This window comes from Aulonocara stuartgranti, assembly GCF_965226115.1.
Source record: "Aulonocara stuartgranti genome assembly, chromosome: 4".
NCBI lineage: Eukaryota > Metazoa > Chordata > Actinopteri > Cichliformes > Cichlidae > Aulonocara > Aulonocara stuartgranti.
In genome coordinates this window covers 7,866,420-7,887,282 of record NC_138942.1, presented here as the reverse complement: position 1 = coordinate 7,887,282, position 20,863 = coordinate 7,866,420, and the positions used below count along the sequence as shown (strand labels likewise).

Sequence of the window (20,863 nt, the reverse complement as noted above, 5' to 3'; positions counted from 1 at the left end):
AGTGGGTGGTCAGGTACCAAGGCTCACTACATGAGCAGGGGAGATAATAACACACCGTCTGTACATCTCCATTCCCATTTGGGCTTCAAAATAGTCGGCCTCCCCAGCTGTTAGTCATTACGCCTTGCGGTGTTGAGGAGGGAGGAGGCCCCCCCTCCGTCTGTCAGCAGGCAGATAAAGAGAGGAGGGCTTCATGCCATGTTTTTGTAGGCAAGTGTGCACCGCTCTGAAACTTGCAGTGCGGTTCATTAATCAGTATACTTGCAGGGTTTTATCTAGACTGCTGTCTCGTGGAGAAACAAGCAGGCAACACAAACTCCCTTGCTGCGATGCTAATGTTTCCCTGTAGTTAATAAACGAAAACACAACACTGCTCTCAGATGTGAAATGATTTCGTTCCAGTCATCCTCACAAATGTCTCGCATGTGGTACTTTGCCCCCGTTCCCTGTGCCGCCTTTGCAACAGAGTATTTATTGGCCGGAAATCCAGATCATCCTGGATGAGGGAAGGTGCTTGTTCTCTTTGTAAGAACATGAGAGAGCATTAAAACTGTTCTGTTTTAAGTGAATGTGGCTGAGTTACTTTAGCAAATTCAGATGAGATGGGGTTATTCAGATGTTATCCCTGATTCTCCACTCCAAATTGGAATTACACAAAGACGTATAAATGGGAAAACTTGAGAGCTTGACCTTGTCCCATTGACCTCCCACTGCTACCAGAAGTGCTTATTCTCCACAACTTTTCTTTTTTTTCGGTAAATGCTCCATTGTGTGGATGTGGCTATGCCACGTTTGGAGCCATGTATAAATACTAATGGGCTACATTTACGAGACTGGCGCACATTTCTTCTATGGTTATATTCAAGGAACGGACTATTTACTCTCGATGGGTTTTTCTTCTTCCTTTCTCCCTCCCCCTACTCCCACAATCCCCTCCCCCCTCCACCTTTTTATATCGTGAACGCGCGCAATAGGCTGCTATTAAATGGGCGGACTCGGAGGCGCGGTCACGTTCAGAGCGGCTCCGGTGGGTTTGAGTGGCACATAAAAGTGCGCGAGCCACCGGCCGACCGGCGGAACTCTACCTCTCCTCTATGAGACCGGATCGGAGCTGACTGACACCGGGGATCGGAACCAGAGCCGGTGACTCATCTGTTATTATTATTATTATTAGTAGTAGTAGTAGTAGTAGTAGTATTTTAAACCTCAATCCAGCGCACATCGCCTTGACTGCATGATGTTTGTGCTGCTGTTATGTAAAACAAAACCCTTCTAGATTAGCAGCTTGATAAGTAGCCATGGCTTTTCTTACTAATCAGTAAGCTTTTTTTATTATTATTATTATTTAAAGAAAAGTCTAAAATCCCTATTAATAGTTGTTTTGTTTTTTTATGTGTGCTTTATGAGCTCTCTGACCTTTTTTCGGCATTTGTCTGCCTTTTAAGTTTGTCCCGTACTGCGTTTCCACTGATTCAGCATTCATTGTATTTTTCTTCCCATAAAGGAACAAACCAGCTACAGTTTGAAGTCAACTGGTTTGATCTGGACATCCACTGTAGACATCCGGGAAAATCCAAGGTAAGCACACGTCCTGTGAAAAAGTTGAATAGGGCTGACCTGCCCGGATATGTAATCTGTAGCTTATCGTTTTGCTTGCTGCATAAGTGAGTCTTACCTTGTTTTTCGCTCTTCTACACAATACTTGACCCCCCCCCCCCCCCCAAATCCATAATTTGCTGCCGCCTCTTGTCTGACACAGTTGTTGGTTGGCTGCTTTATATTATATTTATAGATTTTTTTCGTGCCTTTTCATTGAAATTATATTATTGCTATGAAATCTATATTTGACTTCTTTGCCTCCACCCAAACCCCCACACCCTCCTTTATTGCATTGATGTTTCCCAGAAGGTCATCCTCCACCTCACCGCGGCCCATTGCGTGGGATGCTGGAGAGCAGAAGAGCGGGGGTGGAGATTTGATGCCACTTGGCAATATTAAAAGTTGTGGCGTAGTAAATCATGGGGGATTCAATCTTCAACTGCTGTTATGTCCCACCCCATCCCCCAGGCGAGGAGGAACCCCAGAGACCCAGGCGCTCAGAGATCATGGCCTCCCACCCAGCTCACATCTCCCCTGACAAGCGCTTCCTGATCTTCTTTGACTTCGACGAGACCATCGTGGATGAAACCAGCGATGACATGGTCGTGCAGGCCGTCCCGGGTCAGCACCTCCCCGGGTGGCTGACGGACACTTATCAGCCCGGCCGCTACAACGAATACATGCAGCGGGTGCTGGCCTACCTGGCGGAGCAGGGGGTCACCGAGAGCGACATACGCAGCGTCATGGAGAAGATACCGGCCACACCCGGCATGCTCACCCTCTTCCAGTTCCTCCGCAACCGGCCCGCGAAGGACTTTGAGGTGATACTGGTGTCCGACGCCAACACTTACTTCATAGAGTGCTGGCTCCGGCGCGTCGGGGCCCGCCAGCTGTTCCACCGGATCTTTTCGAACCCCGCGACCTTCAACAAGGACGGGCGGCTGGTGCTGCGGCCCTTCCACTCTCACGACTGCCCCCGGTGCCCAGACAACATGTGCAAGCAGGTGATCGTCAAGGACTACGTGGCCCGCAGGACGCAGGAGCGGGGGCGCCCGTACCAGAGAATCTTCTACGTCGGGGACGGAGCTAATGACTTCTGCCCCGCGCTCTCCCTCGGTCCCCGCGACGTGGCCTTCCCGCGGAGGGACTTCCCCATGCACCGGCTGATCACCGAGACCCACGAAGCCCAGCCAGGGGAGTTCAAGGCTGTCACGGTGCCTTGGGTGAGCGCGGAGGATGTGGTGCAGCGGCTCCGGAAACTGGTGGCAGATTAAAGGGCCACACACTTAGAGAGTGTAACACAGAGGGGGGGTAATCAAGGGGCCAGCTGACACTTTAAGTCATATTCTCAGGTAAAATATTCCCAGAAATTGTTGTGCACGGCAATAAGATATTTGTACCATCTGCAAGGGTCATTGTGTCTATCTGGCAACCAAGACGTGCCTCAGTCCAGAATCTCACGTTTTTGTTCCCCAGCCCTGAAATAGAAACCCGGTTTAATCATTAGACATCAAGACCTCAGCTGTTACCCAAAGTGGGGAATCAAATGTAATGATATAAGCATATTACAGCATATTTCAGTATAACTATAAAGTTTGAGAGCATCTGATTAAATATCCTTCAGTGTGGAACATGGAGTGATCGTAAATGTTAAAGTGGGTCAGTGGTGTGAGGAATCACTGCAGCAGTCAATAAAAATCTTATAAATAACATGACAAATATATCAACCAACTGACTTGAGTGCTCCCGAATAGCAGTTATAACTGTTTTATTACAAACTGCACATTTTTGAATATGCAACATTAAATCCATTAAATAAAATTCAGACTTACACTGCCATGTGATGGCAAAGGGCATTGAAACTGACCAAACAGTATTTTCTACGTTCCCCAGACACTACCTTCTGTCTAATTGAGAACTGTATGAATGACCGTGTATCAAGAGTGTGTGTTTATGTTTATCAGTCTGTCTTTATTGTGTAGGCTTCGCCTACTGAAACTATCAACACCAGCAGGAATAAAGCCATCGACTGAAACTGTGTCTGTGCACTTTTTATTACATTGCCATAATCCACGAGCAGCAGCGAACGCCCCCCATATCGTTCATAACGGCGGGACATAGTGTCACATTTTCTGTTGCAACGCTGACAACTGCTAGGATATCCCTCGTCTGAAATTTTTAGACTGCTTTAACCCCCATCACAAACTCACACGCACCCACAATTTGCATGCCATAACAATTACAAAGTCATTTGAAAGAGACTGCAATTAAAAACGGGCTTGAAATGACACCTGAAAGCTACATTAAAACACAAACCAATGATTTTTTTTTCCAGAATGACGTCTTATACGTTGATATTTGTTTAAAAAAAGTATTTTCATCCTTTATTAGAAGGCATGCCTGACTTTTAGTGTATAAAAATATTACAAAATGTCTTTACTTTCATCTCCTTTATCTCCTCACGAGCATATTCATTGCTGTCTAGTGTCCTCTTGTGGCTAAAGGGTGTAACTGCATACGCGATGTTGTTAAGGTCTTCATTCAGGTCACCGATTAAGATTTGTCTACAACACGGTAACGTTTACATTTTCCGAGTCTTTCGGCTAATATATTCTAAAAGCAGTTATCAAAATAACTCTAAAAATAGAGGAAGTTGTAGTTGCATATGAGGATCACCTGAGGGCAACAATTGCACACGGACGTCAGTGAAGATATAAAAAAATAAAAACAAATCATTACATAAATGCTCTGTGAGTACACACGTTTTATTTTGCAGCAAGTGTCATTTGTGGATGGTGAAGCGATTTAGCAATGAACCCTTCGTTTTGAAAACGTGTGCAGTAGTGGCTTTGTAGCCCAAATGGGGGAAGTAGTGAGCTTTGACATTCATTGTTAACCGCCTTCATATTAAACAGCCGAAGAAGAAAACCGGAAGCGTCTGGTGCGCATGGCGCTCTTTGAATAATATTTTCTCCTCTGCTTATAAACACAACTCTCGGTTTGCTCGAAATCGATAATTAAGTTATTCCCACAGGATACAGGTACGTGTATTTAGCAGCATGCAGCACTGAGTTATCTTTAACTAAAATCTCTGAACAACAACAACGTAACTCAAACGTCGCTTTCAAGCCATTCATTTCTGTGCTTGTTAGCCGGCTAGCACGGTCGTCTTAGGATCGCTAGTGCAGTAATAGAAGAGCTGCTTATGTCAAACGGAAACGTCTTAGTCAAGATGCATTTTCTGTGCTGATTATCTGTGGACCGAAAACTCGAGTGAACTTGATAAAAGTAACTGAACTGCGACCCTGCATGCTATGCAGCGGTTAGCGTTAGCATTCGCTTTAGCGGTGACTTACAGTGACATATACTTTCTCATGAATGTTAACCGCCACTGGCAGACAGAAAACAAGCTAAAGCTAACTTATATTAAAAGTACATTTCATTTTCCAGTGAAGCATTAAAGTGAAGAAGTTACTGATGTGTTATTGATGACTCAGTGACACGTTGCGTTTTGGCTAACTTTAAACAGCAATAAGATACGTTATACATTTTAAATATCTCGTCTTTTCCCCCTCTCATATATATATATATATATATATTTCTGCTGAAACGTTATGCGTTTTGTATGCTACAGTGGATCGTATTTATTAAATTAACTTTGCCACCAGATTCACTTGCTCATTGATATATCAACCCCTCATTTAGTTCTCTGCGATATGGAGGCTGATTTGTATGACGAGTTTGGGAACTACATCGGTCCAGAGCTGGACTCTGACGACGATGATGATGACCTGGATGCAGAGGACAGAGACGTCGACGAGGTATGCTTAACACTCAAGAACCAGCAGTAATTACCAGGTAGTACCGAAGTTCGTGTTTGCAGTGTATACATGAGTTTGTGGTATTTACAATTTGCAGGGTGATGAAGATGACGAGGATGAGCCAGCGGATGCTGATGATGATGTCCCTGGCATGGAGGTGGTCCTGCATGAGGACAAGAAGTACTATCCTACAGCAGAGGAGGTCTATGGGCCTGAAGTGGAAACTATTGTACAGGAGGAAGATACACAACCACTCACAGGTAGGGCTGCTTAAATTGATCTAAAGATGGAAAAAAAAAACCTTGTTGACCAAAATCCAAGGTTTCTACATACAGAAAAGAGGTTTTTGCCTTCTCTCAACAGAAAATTACCAGCACCATGACTAACATTATTATAAATGTAAAGTCGGCATTATTTTAAAAATGGGCTTTAATTTAGTCAAAAATAAAAAAAATGATAGGAAAATGCTTAGACTTCTGTCAAGTAACAGATGCTCATGGCTTTAACTTTATGAGGACCAATCATGCTTACATGTGTAGTCACTAACGAGAAACCCCGAAGGTCTTGTCATCTTGGTCGAGCTGAACTTAACAGTGAATTTGGGTTTGTTAGGAAGCAGCATAAGTGGAAGAACATAGATGGATGAAAACAGGCGCAATAGTACACTGGGCAAAATTAAAGGAAAATGTAAATGTTTTGAAAACCCACAGATTCCCTCTCTGTATTTTCAGATACATTTTAACAGTAGACTGGATTTTTCTGTACTGTAAACATAGTCAAGGAGTGCAGTCTTAAAAATGCTTCTTTTCATAATCCTGTACACAATATTGTCTTTTTACTCCTTCCAGAGCCGATCATCAAGCCTGTGAAGAACAAGCAGTTCACCCTGATGGAACAGGAGTTGCCTGCCACAGTTTACGATATGGAGTAAGAAATTTTCAAGTGTTTCGTTGCATCTGAAAATGCAATTCAGCGTTTCACAGACTGATCTCGTGTAATATTCTTTACACATTAGTCCATCTACATGCATTTACAGTGTGTCTTTAGCAAGCAGCATTAACCCTCTTCTCCCTCGCCAGATTTCTCGCAGATCTGATGGACGGGCCAGAGCTGATTCGTAACGTCACCCTCTGCGGTCACCTTCACCACGGCAAGGTTAGAGTCTGCCTTATTCCTGCTCCGGGCTCAGGCTTCTTTAAATATGCTCTTCCAGTCGTGGTCCTCCTCCAGCATGTAGCCAAGCGAACATGTGTTCCTAAGATGAAAAATTGAACAGATTTGGAACATTTTGGAGCATATGCTAATAACATGGCTGCACTTTAGAGCCATCTGTGGCTCACGGGAATCTAATGAATGTGTTTATTCCATTCAGACCTGTTTTGTGGATTGCCTGATTGAGCAGACACACCCAGAAATCAGGAAGAGAGATGATGTGGATGTGAGTGTTGTGTACAATAATTCAAAATGTTTGCAGTCTGTTATACATAAATTCTGTATATGACAGCTGAGACCAACATGATCTGTTTTACTTTTTCAGCTCCGGTACACAGACATCCTCTTTACCGAACAAGAGGTGAGTGGCTTGGTTTAACTGCTGTAATGCTACATAGCATTCATTACTAAATAATTCTATCAATATTTATAAGTATCCAGAGTCTATTTAGCCTGAATATCTTCTTTAGAAGACTGTATTGATGTTTTCCTTGCTTTTGCCTGATCCATGTTTTTATAGAGAGGGGTTGGCATCAAAAGTACCCCTGTCACAATGGTCCTGCCTGACTCCAGAGGAAAATCCTACCTTTTCAATATAATGGATACACCAGGTATTGTATTCACACTGGATCCTTTAGTTGTTAGATGCATATTTTGAGGTTTTATAGAATGAGCTAAAAGTTGCTGACAAAAAACATAAAAACTAACAAGTCTACTTTTGTGCTTGTCCTCCCATAGGCCACGTGAATTTCTCTGACGAGGTCACATCTAGCATCCGCCTCTCAGATGGCGTTGTCCTCTTCATAGATGCAGCAGAAGGAGTGAGTCAACTCCTATTTGCGGTTCTCCCAAACCAACACCATCTATATCTTTTTATGTCATTATACGTGTGTTCTTCAGCTGCCCATAGATCTCACAGATATTTGTGTATCTCTGCCCAGGTGATGCTGAACACAGAGCGTCTCATCAAGCATGCAGTTCAGGAGCGAATGGCGATCACCATCTGCATCAACAAGGTTGATCGTCTCATTCTGGAGCTCAAACTGCCGCCCACAGATGCTTATTATAAACTTCGCCACATTGTAGATGAGGTCAATGGTTTGCTGAGGTAATACTGGGAACCCCTCGCTAACAGTGTCTGAAGTGTTTTATGTGATTTTTTTTTTTCCCCCCCAAAGGAAATTACCATAAAAATATTTGTTAATAATAAATATTATTGTCTTGGTGTATGTTAAGTTACTACGTTTAAATATTTTCTAATATGATATCTTGGTGGTATGAGGTAGTGTGAAGCTTGCTAGCACTGCACTGCTGACAATAGCAGGATTCTTTATTTTGTCAGGCGGTAAACATGGTCGCAGCAAGAATTTCTTTTAAAGGAAAGCCACATTAATCTGGAACTGACCACCCAGTGACACTGGTTGCTGATTGGCTATTTCTCTTCCCTCTCAGCACATATTCTACAGATGAGAACTTGGTGGTGTCTCCTCTCCTTGGAAATGTCTGCTTTGCCAGCTCTCAGTACAGCATCTGTTTCACCCTGGGGTCCTTTGCAAAGATCTACTCAGATACCTATGGTGAGATGACTTTTGGGCTTATAAAGTAGTGAAATCAGTGCTTCACTACAGCAGTATTAATATATTGCTGTTTTTAACCATAAAGCTTTGTCTGAATATAGAACCATGTGTATTTCTGCTATTTTGACCCAATTTAATTCATTTAAAACATGTAAATGCATAAGAAACATGGCATCCTTATACAGTTTATCTATTTCAGTTTTTATGTGTTGTTTATGTTTTGTTAAATGAACCTTTTTTGTTTACATAGCATAGTTGATGGATTAAATAATTTCTGGTTTCTAAAGTACATTCGATAAGCTAAAACCATAAGATTACAAAATACTCTGAAGTTAGGGGGCTTTTAGGTTGTAAATCTAACAAGTGCTTATGGCTTTTACTGAAAGCTGATGTATAATATATCGTTTTGATATTTTTCTGTCTTGAAAAATAATCTTAACACACGTGATTTTGATTTTTAAAATGGTTCAGGAAGCCTGAAAAACAAATGTCAGAACTGAAGAATCTTAGTTCAGTCTGGGGGCTTCAAAGCTTCGACTTTCATGTGACCAGCCCTACAAAAAGCCATGACTTTATTTCATACACTGCACAGTATCCTCTTACCCTTTCTCTCTCTGTTTGTAGGTGACATCAACTATAATGAGTTTGCCAAGAGGCTCTGGGGAGATATTTATTTCAACCCCAAAACGTGAGTAGCTAATGTGGATACGCAGCTACGCTCTTAATACACCATTACTATTATTACTACTACAGCAGTTTTCTCCTCTTCCTAATTCAGTCGCAAGTTCACGAAAAAAGCTCCCAGTAGTAACTCCCAGCGCAGCTTTGTGGAATTTGTTCTGGAGCCTCTCTACAAGATCCTCTCACAGGTTCGATGCATTTAACGTCTTATTTATTTTTTTATTTTTTTATTTTTTTAACATATGCACAACCAGGTAGCTCGGTACATTCTGGCTGCAGGAAGGGTGGGATGAACTCGCAAAGCTCTGTGTGTAATCCTTACCTAAATCCTCTTTGTGCCTAGGTGGTTGGGGATGTGGACACGTCTCTCCCTCGAGTTTTGGATGAGCTTGGTATCCATCTGACTAAGGAGGAGCTGAAGCTGAACATTAGACCCTTGCTGAGGCTCGTCTGTAATCGCTTCTTTGGAGAGTTCACTGGTATTGCCCGATTTATTTATTTTGTTTTGTTTATATATATATATATTATTATTTCTTTCTTTTTTCAACTTAAAATACTATACAGGCTTGTATGCTTGGCTGCGTAATCAATAAAGTAGTAATAATACTATAGACTATTAGCTTGTCTGTATTTTGTAGCTGTAATCTGTAGATTAATGGTCATTCTTTAGAAAATCTGAGTCTCATATCTCCAGTACATCAAATATTGAAATCTTGGCGCTTTTCTTGCAGGCTTTGTAGACATGTGCGTGCAACACATTCCTTCACCACAAGAGGGTGCTAGGAACAAGATCGAGCACACCTACACCGGAGGTCTTGACTCAGACTTGGGGGAAGTCATGGCAGAGTGTGATCCTGATGTAAGTTTAATGGAAGGTCAGGTTTGTTGTGTGCTGAGAAGATGCAGCAGTTAATTACTAAAGGTGGCAGTCTCCTTCCAGTGGAATTCTTTCAGGTCTGATGCAAAAAAAGTCAAAGGGCTCCTTGAATTGCTTGAAAAACACAAATTGTTAATTGATACCTTTACTAAAAGTTATGTTCCAGTGGTTAAAACTTTCCACTTCTTCATCATTCCTCTTATGTTCTCATGTCTGTCGTCCTCAGGGTCCTCTGATGTGCCACACCACTAAGATGTACAGTACAGAGGATGGCGTTCAGTTCCATGCTTTCGGTCGGGTGCTGAGTGGGACCATTCAGGCAGGTCAGCCCGTCAAGGTCTTGGGAGAGAACTACACACTTGAAGATGAGGAGGACTCTCAGGTCTGCACTGTGGGGCGTCTCTGGATTTCTGTGGCCAGGTATACTTTTAAAGCTTGAATTCTTTGTTTTGTCACAAATCAGGGATTGGTTATTAAAATTTCAGTTCATCCCACTATTTTAGGTATCAGATTGAAGTGAATCGAGTGCCCGCCGGCAACTGGGTTCTCATTGAGGGCTGTGACCAGCCGATCGTCAAGACCGCCACAATCACAGAGCCCAGAGGGAACGAAGAGGTGGGAGATCGGCAGAAAAATATGCCCAACGTCTTAGAAAAATAAAAAAAGAGTCAAATCCAGATTCTCATGTTTTTTTTAACTCTGCCTTTTAGGCTCAGATTTTTAGGCCGTTGAAGTTCAACACAGCATCAGTCATCAAGATCGCAGTGGAGCCAGTGAATCCATCAGAGCTGCCCAAAATGCTCGACGGACTGAGGAAGGTTAACAAGAGCTATCCTTCTCTCACCACAAAGGTATGACATCACACATATTTCAATAGTTTTCTTCTTTTCTTTTTTTTTTAAATAACAGCCTGAGCCTGTTATTTTAAAGTCAGTATGTTTTAAAAGATTTCAGTGTAGTTTTACCTTTGAAAGGACAAACATTGGAAGTGTCACTGCTCCAGACTGTAATCTAAACAACAGTTAAATGAATTGACTGGTGTGTTTGTCTTTCAGGTGGAGGAGTCTGGAGAGCATGTCATCCTGGGGACAGGAGAGCTTTACTTGGACTGCGTCATGCACGACTTGAGGAAGATGTACTCTGAAATCGACATTAAAGTAATTTTTCCTCCGCATTGCTTTACTAATGATGTACAACTTGTGGCATTTATTTCACGTCTCGTAATGACAACTTTAGGGACCACGAGAATTAGTAAGAAAATTTAAATGATGAGATTTAGTTTTTGCTGCAATTTCCCTGAAAGTTATTAGGCTGTAGCTGGAATGTTAGTCTGTTAAAGGGGAGGAAACGGTGTGTTATCCACTCCGCTGCCAACCCAGATGTGCTTTGATGTTTTTGAAGAAGTTTTTTATTTTGTGGTTTTTATTTACTTTTTTGGTAGAAAAATGAAACATTGCTTTCTATTTGTAATTTCGCTCCTCGTCCCCCTCAGGTTGCCGACCCTGTTGTGACTTTCTGTGAAACGGTTGTGGAGACATCGTCCCTGAAGTGCTTTGCTGAGACGCCTAATAAAAAGTACGTGTCGAGGGTAATATTTTTAGATCTTATCCAAACAAACAACAGCATGAGGGCAGTCTGGGATAGATTATTAATATAATTTAGAGCACCCGGCTCTAAAATAATTTTCTTTTTAAGTTTTAAAGTTTCAAATCTAATGCATGCTGTTTTGCAGTTTGTAGTGTTTGATGTTGAGAAGTTAAATATGTGCACTGTTCAGAGTGTTTCAGTCAGTCTTTCCCTTGAGCTGAGTGTCTCTCCAACCCATAATTAGTGATTGATAGATGTATGATATGATTGACAGGAATAAGATCACCATGATTGCCGAGCCCTTGGAGAAGGGGCTGGCCGAGGACATCGAGAATGAAGTAGTGCAGATATCTTGGAACAGGTAGGTGAAGACATTACTCTTATCCTCACACGTATAGAAGATAGAATGAACTAAAATTATGTAATTTACTTTTTTATTTTAGACGTGTTAATTTCTTCCTTTTCCTTCTAATATGATACCAGGGTTATAAAATACTTAATACTTCAGCGCCATCCTGACCAATATTTTATTTTCATTTATCTTATTGTAAAAGTCTACAGTCAAGCGGCGCTTCACAAATCTAAATAGTTTACAACATGGAAACTGCTGGCAACACTCAAGAAACAGAAACAGATCAAATTTAGATTTTCCAGAAAAGACCTAAAAAGGAAAGAAATGCCCAGTTGATTAATGGTTTGGGGTTTTTTTTATTTGTAAATGAAAGTAAAATGAACTCATGCCAGAATGGTGGGCACATAGAATGAAAAAGGAAGGAAAGAAAGGGTTCATGATCCAAACAATACCACATTATCTATCAAACGCAGTGAAGGCAGTGTTATGTTAGCGGAATGCATGGCATCCAGAGGCACTGGGTCACCGATTGCTACTGATTTTGTGACTGCAGCAAGAAGTAGCAAGATGTTTTTAAGTTATAGAACTATAGTTTCTGCTCACATTCAGTTAAATACTGCAAAACTAATTTGAACATTACAAGAAAAGATGCAGAAAAACGCATTGGAGCAGCTTTTTAAGGTAAAAGACATGCACGTGTTCTTAGATGGCTAACTCGGTCACATGACCTCAATACGGCCGAGTATGATTTTGGTTTTTTTTTTGTATATATATTTTTATTGAAGGAAAAAAAAGGACTTGTTACAATAAGGTGCATTGCTATTATTTAGTCCCCCCCCTCCCCCAAAAACAAAGAGAGAGGAAAAAAAAGAAGAAGACTTTTTCTTAGTCCTTTTGTTTTACATTCAGATAGCGAAGAAATGAACTCGGTGGCTTGACAGTACATATTATGAAGTTGAGGGTCAACCTGACATTGTACGATACATGGGAGATACACCAATTCAGGGCTGGTCTTACCTAAATTCAGGGCGGATGGGGGACACAAAGCTAATCCATTTATTCCATATTTTGTAGAATTTGTCTTTTCGAATTTTTAAAAAGAATGTCAATTTTTCCATTTCAAATATTTCAAAAAACACATTAAACCAATCCTCAAGTGTTAGCGGAGTTGGATTTAACCACTTTCTGGTTATTGGTTTTTTTCTGGCCACTAATAGTGCTTGTAAGAGCTTTGTGTCCCCTCCCCGGACCGAGCCAGCAACCAAGCCCAAGTACAAATTTACAAATTTATCTTAAAAACCTCACACAGAGTTTTATGAATTCCCAGCCAGTAATTTTTTAAGTTAGGGCAGTCCCAAAAGATATAGTAATGATGTGCCTCTTCTGATCCACATCTTCTCCAGCATTCCGCTGTCCCATTTTTATATTTAGATCTATATATCTATTTATTTAGATTACTGAAGCCAAAACTAAAAGCACAAGGCCAGGAAAAGCATCTCAAGAGAGAGAACTATTTTTTTGTGCCAGACTTTATACAATCAATGCTGGTATTTTACATTAAGGTATTAAAAATAATCCATGCATTTAAAATTTGGACAAACATTTTACAGTTGGTTCTATTGGTTTGTCGATTTTTCTAGCGCTTGCACAAATGAAGGGACACTGTATTAACAAAAAAAACCTCAATGGTCAATGAAAGTCTATATTTTAGTCACATCTTAATTGCCTCTTATGTTTCTTTTTCTTTAAAATGTATTACTGGTATTCAAGACTATTGGGTGAAGGAAATGTGAAATACAAAAGCAGCTACTGTCACCAATATATCTATTTAAAGTGTATATAAACAACTTTCTGTATTTTAACATTAAGGCAATATGAAGAACAAACGTCTGTGCATTATGAATGTATGTCTTCATTTTTTTTTAAAATCCTCCATGCTATATTGATCAAGTCACTTACAGTAATTGAATCGTTCACTAAAAGCATGGATGAATTTCTTCCTCTCTCTGACATGATTACATGCATGAGTGTGTATGGTGCTCGAGAGAGGCTTCCAGTCAGTACATGTCTGAGCTCATTGGTACCCAGCAGAGCCAGCATGGGATACTCTTCCTCTTCCATTAACCCCTTTACCCCCCAGCGAGCCAATATCTTTAATGTTACACAGTTGCACAGTGGTGCAGCCCTCTTTTCAACTGGGCTCTGTTCTTTTCTCATGACAGGAAGAAGCTGGGAGAGTTTTTCCAGACCAAGTACGACTGGGATTTGCTGGCTGCCAGATCTATTTGGGCCTTCGGACCAGACACTACAGGACCAAACATTCTTGTAGACGACACACTGCCTTCTGAGGTGAGGTTTTAATTCAGCCATGCAGCTCAGTCACAACAGTGTGTGCGCCTGTTTGTCTATGCAAAGATTTAATGCTAGACGCTTTTTCCTACTTGAGCACAGACTCTTCAAAACAAAATAAAACTCTTTGACAGTTTAAAAAAGCATCCAAAAACATAACAGAAAATGGGGCTTTTAAAAGCACAAAATTCAAATTGTTTTTATGCAAAAGAATTTGTCATTTGAAAAGCTGAAACCCTGTGAGTATTTGGCAGTTTGACTTTTTTCAGTCTTGCCGAAATTCATGCATTAACAATAGAAACCCAGAGGAGCATACTTGCACCAAATCTCAAAATCCCCCATATTCATATGAACATCTGGATCTGAATTAGTTTGTGATACTTCAAGGTGATGACACTATTTCTTCACTTTTCAAATTAACATTTGTGTATATGAGACATATGGTCTCGTTTTTGCTCGATTCCAATCGGGAATTTCAATCACTTCTAAACTGGTCCAAGGTCCACATCTGGTTTAAAAAAAAAATCATGCAAATGAGCACAGTTTTTTGAGTAGCTTAGAGACCGACAAACTGAACCAATCAGAACTTGTTGGCAGTGCTCTTAAACCAGGGGTCTCAAACTCCAGTTCTCGAGAGCCGCTGTCCTGAAAACTTTTCCATGTGTCCCTGTTGCAACTCACCTGAATACAGTTAGCAGGTTATTAGCAAGACTCTATAGAACTTGACTGCATGCTGAGGTGGCAATTCAGCCATTTGATTCATGTTACAGCAGCTCATGAGTGAATGAACACGGTGCATTAAAAGAACTTTTGGAAGTACATTTTTCCAAACACTTACATTTACTTAAATTGACTTGAGTAGGGTTTGGGGTTGCCACTTAAGCATGCAGTCAAGTTTTGTTCTCTCTGAATGACCTACTAATTTATTCAGGTGTGTTGCAACAGGGACACATGGAAAACTTTCAGGACACTGGCCCTCGAGGACTGGAGTTTGAGATCCCTGCCTTAAACTATGCCGTTATATGAAATTTGTGACAGTAGTTTAGTTATCGATGATTCATTTTAATTTTTATTCTATAAGATCAAAAAAATACATTTCAAAGAAACAAAAGTTTAGAACATCCACTCTTGGCTAGCTGTGCTTAGTTTCTACCCGTCAAATCATACAAGGATATTGAACTGTCAAGGTTTTAGCCAATCCTCCATCAACTTGTGTTTCACCTACAGGTGGACAAAGCACTGCTTGGTTCAGTCAAAGACAGTATTGTGCAAGGCTTCCAGTGGGGCACCAGGGAAGGACCTCTGTGTGACGAACGTAAGTTCTCTCTTTGATCCCCGCACCACTGAAACACGCTGCTTCTATGGAGAAAATCTTTGTTTTGTTTGGATTGCATCTGGTGCTGGAATTTCCTCCTAACCTTGTAGAAACTGTACTCTGTCAAAATGTGCCTTTCCTCATCAGTGTTATTTAACCATAATCGTGTGTTTTGCTGCCTTCAGCCATCAGAAATGTCAAGTTCAAGATCCTGGACGCGGTCATAGCTCAGGAGCCTCTCCACAGAGGAGGAGGTCAGGTCATCCCAACAGCAAGGAGAGTGGTGTACTCTGCTTTCCTCATGGTGAGCTCATTCTTCCCCCGATCCCCATTCTTCTCATCTGCCATTAGCTTCTCCAGTTTTTCCTTTCACCTGCACTTTCTTTAATGTTCCATTACCTTGATTAGAGTATGGATCTTTGCTGATGTGCGGTCTTTTTAATTGCAGTGTGATAATATTTCTCTTTCATGATGTTGGCTTCTTTCCTCATCTTCTTTGGCTTGTATGCTGCTGTTTTCATAAATCTGTCAGTCAGCTGTACATGCCATTGCCGTATTTTTAATTTTTTTTTCTCCAGGCTTTTGTCCTTGCTTTAATGTATACTGTCCCTTATGTCTCAGGCCACTCCGAGGTTGATGGAGCCATATTACTTTGTAGAGGTTCAGGCTCCAGCTGATTGTGTGTCTGCAGTTTACACAGTGCTGGCTCGAAGGAGGTTTGTCTGTTTTCATTATATATCGATGTAGGGTTTAGTGCAAAGCAGTGCAAATATTAGTAAATACAAATTCCTTCTGCTTTTTAATTATTGGTGTCGTGTTTGTCATTAATCAGGGGTCACGTCACCCAGGATGCACCAATTCCAGGCTCTCCTCTCTACACAATTAAGGCTTTCATCCCAGCCATCGACTCGTTCGGCTTTGAGACAGACCTTCGCACGCACACACAGGGTCAGGCCTTTGCTCTGTCTGTGTTCCACCACTGGCAGGTAAGATTTAAAGACATTAACTTGCTTTCCAGCTCATGTTTGTTCAGTAAAGTCAGTAACAACATCAGTGAAAATCCAGGTGGAAATGCTAAGAAAACGCAGACATTCAAGGAGCTTTGGAGACGTCTAGAGGTGTCAGACTTACACATGGAGTTTGGTATGCGCTGTACTTTAATACAAGTAAAGAAAAAGCTTAGATTCATTGAGAATGAAATAATGGCCAACCCTCACCTGCTTGCACCTGAGGAGCGGAATAAGATTTTATCAAAAGAGACAAAAAAAAACCACCCCAAAGATACGGTTAATTTGTGAATTTCATAGTGAATATTCACTAAACGACAGCGTGATTTTTGGTTCGTCTGCTGAAACCCATGCACTTACTTGCACGGACAAACTCTGACACCACATAAAATTATGGCAGCTTGTGCAGCAGAGTGACCCACGTCGTGCACATGTCTGCCACTCTGGTTAAAACGCTTTTGATGTGGAGTAGAGGGGAGTGTTGAGTCATTACGTTTTAAGTATAACGTGGCTGTCCGGGTATCTTTCTGCACATGTCTGACATGTGTTTGTGTCTGCACTCTGCAGAGCTGTGTCAGGGAAAATTAACTCTACTTAGTGTAGATTAATACTTTGCTGCTCTGAAATTAATCTGAAAGAAAAAAGGATTATCCTGGATGGAAATATTAAGTATTTTTATACTCCTAAGTTTTGTTTTATCCTCTTGAGGTGAAAATGAAAGTGTGACAAGAAGCTAGGCATGAATTATTTATTCATAAGCTTGTTGAAATACTGTAAAAAGATGTATTATAGGTACACTGATCCTTTGGGACATGAAAAATAAATGAAACCCACTGATGACAAATGCACACAGGGTTTTTTTTCCTCCCTCGTAACTTATTTCAGTCAACTTGTTAGGTTCCAAAGTATTGTGTGTAGTTTTTTTCCCTGAGAATATAAATTACCCTTCATGTTTTAGGGCAGTTACCAACTCAGATTTCCCCTGGGAAAATTCCTAATTTTATTTTCATTTTTAAAACTGCAGCAGAAATATTTTGATATTTTGCAATTATGTGAACCAGTGTGATGAATTATTTCCACCTAGCTCAGTTGTAGAGTGTTTGGAGAAACCCTCCCTCAAAAAACAAGGGAAGTCCCCCCCAGCAGACTTCCAAGATGAAGTACCAATCACCATGACCACCTATCCTTTAATGACTCTTCAAAAGGCAGCCTCTCTTTCTGTAACCGATACAATCAACAGTATGAATGTTCACTGCTGACTAGTCCTGCCAGCACATATAGATTCAGCTGTCCCAGATAATAAGAATATAGCACAGTGAGCTATGCTGTTTGCCACATTTAACTCAAGAGGCTATATTGTGCCTCCCTCATTAGTTTGATCATGTAGTGCCAGTATTGGCATGCTATCAGTGCGCTGCTGACTTATTCTTGTTCGAGGCTCCCATCCATCTGTTGATTAGGCTTCAGCCATGCTATTGATGATATTTTTCCCCTTTTCCTCTACTTTTAATCTCTCCTCGAGGCTGAGAAAGTCTTAGTTACTTGCCTCACACTACTTACTTCAGATTCAAGCTTTCCTCTTCTTCCTGGATTTAAGAACTGTATCACATCTCACTAAAAACTTTCAAAGGTTATCCAATGAGTTAGTGGATTTAATAAATTGTTTAAAAACCTTCAAACTAATTTCTTCTGACTCAACTTGTTAACAAGACGCTGATGCCATGTCGGTCACAGACGAAAAGAGTGACAGCACTTTCACGTTGCGCTTTCCATCATGTTGATGGACGCACCCCTGACTCAGTAACAAAGGGACAGACTTGCAACTGAATCAGATATTTAATGAAATGCCCACTCAGCTTGTTAATGCTCTGAGTTTGATGTGCTTCGTGTTGTCAGATTATTTCACAGATTGTGCACAGTTGAGTAAAAAGGGGAAGAATTGCCATGTTGACCAGTCACAGCTGCCATTTGCTCTTTCTCTCTTTATTTTTCACCATGACGATCGTGTTTGTCTTTCAGATTGTGCCCGGTGACCCTTTAGATAAGAGCATTGTGATCAGGCCCCTCGAGCCTCAGCCTGCCCCCCATCTAGCCAGAGAGTTCATGATCAAGACCCGAAGACGCAAAGTGAGCCTTTTGACCACTTGTTCATCGATACTTCTATAAAATGTGCTTGTAAATTGTCTTATTTTCTTTATGCTATCTAATTATTTTTTGGGTTCTCCGAAGGGCCTGAGCGAGGATGTGAGCATCAGCAAGTTCTTCGACGACCCTATGTTGTTGGAGCTGGCCAAACAAGACGTGGTGCTCAACTATCCCATGTGAGATCACAGCATTCACTGCAAACTCCAGCAACACCACCAAGACCTCTGCTGCTCAATGAACAGCAAATCCTGCTTGTTTTAGAAGTTATGGGGTATAATGTTGCTACACCTTACCCATTGCAGAGCAGCTGTAGTTGTCAAACATCGCAGAAGTTTGTTGCTTCATCAATCTCTTGTATTTTTATTTTTTATATGTACAAACTGTCATTGTTTTTGTAGAGGAAAAAGAGACATATGGTGTTCGATCTAGCGTATGTCTAAATAAAAGTTTGTAAGTCAAAGGTTGAGATGTCTGGTTCTTTCTAGTGCTGCAATCTTTTAACTTAATTTTACATTTCAAAGTCAACGTATGGGTGTATTGGATTTGAAACACCTGGATGGGAATCTTCAGTGTTTGTGTCTGTGGGTGAAAATGTTGCTTAGTTGGACTTTTTGCTGATGGCTTGAGTGAGCGGTGCGTGTCTGTCTGGAACTCAGTGTGGGCAGTGACTGATAGGTTGTGGGATGATTTGAGGCAGCCAGGAAGGAAGCAAAGGTTAGGGTCACATGACCAAATAAAAGGGGGAACAAAGGAATGATGGAGCATATCAAAGGAGACAGATGTCATTGGATTAAATGTTTGGTCTTCCTTCATCTTGAGTGTGTGCTGTAAACTTAAAAGGCCTGGAAGTGACACAACCCAACAAATGACTTCTTCCTATGGATGTAGTTTCAATGGTGTGTAGAGAATGTGGAGTGGCTCAGGTAATTTCAGGTAATTAGACGAAGGGGTAGGGTTATCCAAATTTGTGTCAGGCTAATCAGCAGTACATTTACAGTGAAATAAAATTGGCCCGCTGTGTAACTTTTCTGTAGCTGTGAAGTTGTGTGAATTCAAATTTAACAGGAAGGAGCTAAGAATGTAAAATGAACAATGCCAGGATTTTTTTTTAAAGGTGTCAATAACTTATATAATGCTGTCATATAAAATCCACTTTAATGATGTGATTGGGTTTTTAAGGATGCTTCATAAATCATAAATCCATATATAATAGTTTCTAAAGGCCTTGGTTATGAGTTTTCAGTTGCCCAAGTATATTAAGAGCTCATCTATAGGCAGGATAAAATTTGGCAAACAATACAAACTGCCTTCTCAACTGATGGGATCACCAGAAGTCAGTTTATGTAACTTACAGAGTATAGCATTACTTAAATGCAGGTTTGATATTTTTGGGGGAGTTTTGTATGGGAATTGTTTTCCAAAAGTTTGGTGGTGCAGTATCCCAAATAACTCCTTCTGAAAAATCCAATAAAAGCATGAAGAACTGCCTGCAACTCAGCATTTAGGAGACCGTCTTTTTGAGCAGTTTAAAGTTACACAATGAGTGATCCTCCAGCCAAATCAGCAGCAGAGAAGTGGATAATGCTGCAGGAGCAGTTTGAGAGGCACCATCTGCTGTGAAACTTGATTTCAAACTGACCACAGCCACTGCTCTTGGTGAAAGATGAAACTTTCAAGCCTGTAGGGTGTAAGCATTTGAACACAAAACCTATATACTGAGTACATTATCACTCTAAAGAGCAGCTTTTAACTTCACTTCAGGACACATTGGTTGGCGTATCTTGTCACACCTTCGGAGCACAGCAGTGTCTGAACAGCTCGGCCCTTCATCACTCACCACTGACAATCCCTCAAACAGTCCCGGAGGTGATGGAGATTGGGAAGGTTAGCCCTGGAATAGGAAGAGTTGAAAATGGCAAGCTACTTTTGACATTTGGACTGAATGTCAATCCTGTTCAGGGTGACAAGTGATTTTTGTGTATTTATTTATTTTTGGCAAATGTGGGTAGATAGCAGGGGTGGGGTGGGGGTTTCTCTGCCCTTTACAAATGCTTCAGGGAAGGAGAATTGAAAGGAATTGGATATTTGTGAACAAGAACTCACTAATATGAGCAGCGAAGCTTCCTTTCTCATTGATGTATTTAGATGCAGGTTCTGTCAGAGGTTTACATCCAGTTACCTCTGTTCTAAAAGAATATGATCAACTCTGCGCATTTGTTAAGTAAGCGTGCACTCAGACACGGTCCCATCACTCCTCCCTTATGTGCTGGCGTGAGATCGTGCCTGGCCCCGGGCGCAGAGACGGATGGCAGCAGTTCTTGCCGGTCTGAACACAAGGCCC

At 41.2% G+C, this 20,863-nt stretch overlaps 2 protein-coding genes across 3 annotated transcripts; both read left to right on the top strand.

The window, feature by feature from the left end:
* Window positions 1-960: 960 nt before the first annotated feature.
* On the top strand, window positions 961-3,634 carry phospho1 (phosphoethanolamine/phosphocholine phosphatase 1). Of its 2 annotated transcripts, none has more exons than XM_082529097.1 (3): window positions 961-1,143; window positions 1,505-1,578; window positions 1,906-3,634. In XM_082529097.1, the coding sequence occupies exon 3, from the start codon at window positions 2,019-2,021 to the stop codon at window positions 2,871-2,873; it is 855 nt and encodes a 284-aa protein (XP_082385223.1). In that variant the 5' UTR covers window positions 961-1,143; window positions 1,505-1,578; window positions 1,906-2,018; the 3' UTR covers window positions 2,874-3,634. The 2 variants fall into 2 exon arrangements, with proteins under 2 accessions (XP_082385223.1, XP_082385224.1); XM_082529098.1 differs by having other exon boundaries at window positions 962-1,143; window positions 2,068-3,634.
* An 866-nt stretch (window positions 3,635-4,500) lies between these two features.
* eftud2 (elongation factor Tu GTP binding domain containing 2) lies at window positions 4,501-18,986 on the top strand. The gene is made up of 28 exons (XM_082531241.1): window positions 4,501-4,640; window positions 5,305-5,420; window positions 5,518-5,680; window positions 6,269-6,347; window positions 6,500-6,575; window positions 6,793-6,858; window positions 6,958-6,993; window positions 7,153-7,243; window positions 7,371-7,453; window positions 7,574-7,740; window positions 8,085-8,209; window positions 8,834-8,897; window positions 8,988-9,078; window positions 9,234-9,369; window positions 9,622-9,749; window positions 9,994-10,187; window positions 10,271-10,382; window positions 10,478-10,618; window positions 10,823-10,924; window positions 11,260-11,342; window positions 11,629-11,715; window positions 13,929-14,055; window positions 15,283-15,370; window positions 15,556-15,674; window positions 15,992-16,086; window positions 16,203-16,356; window positions 18,397-18,504; window positions 18,607-18,986. Exons 2-28 carry the CDS (start codon window positions 5,316-5,318, stop codon window positions 18,700-18,702), a joined length of 2,916 nt encoding a protein of 971 aa, XP_082387367.1. The 5' UTR covers window positions 4,501-4,640; window positions 5,305-5,315; the 3' UTR covers window positions 18,703-18,986.
* Window positions 18,987-20,863: the final 1,877 nt, after the last annotated feature.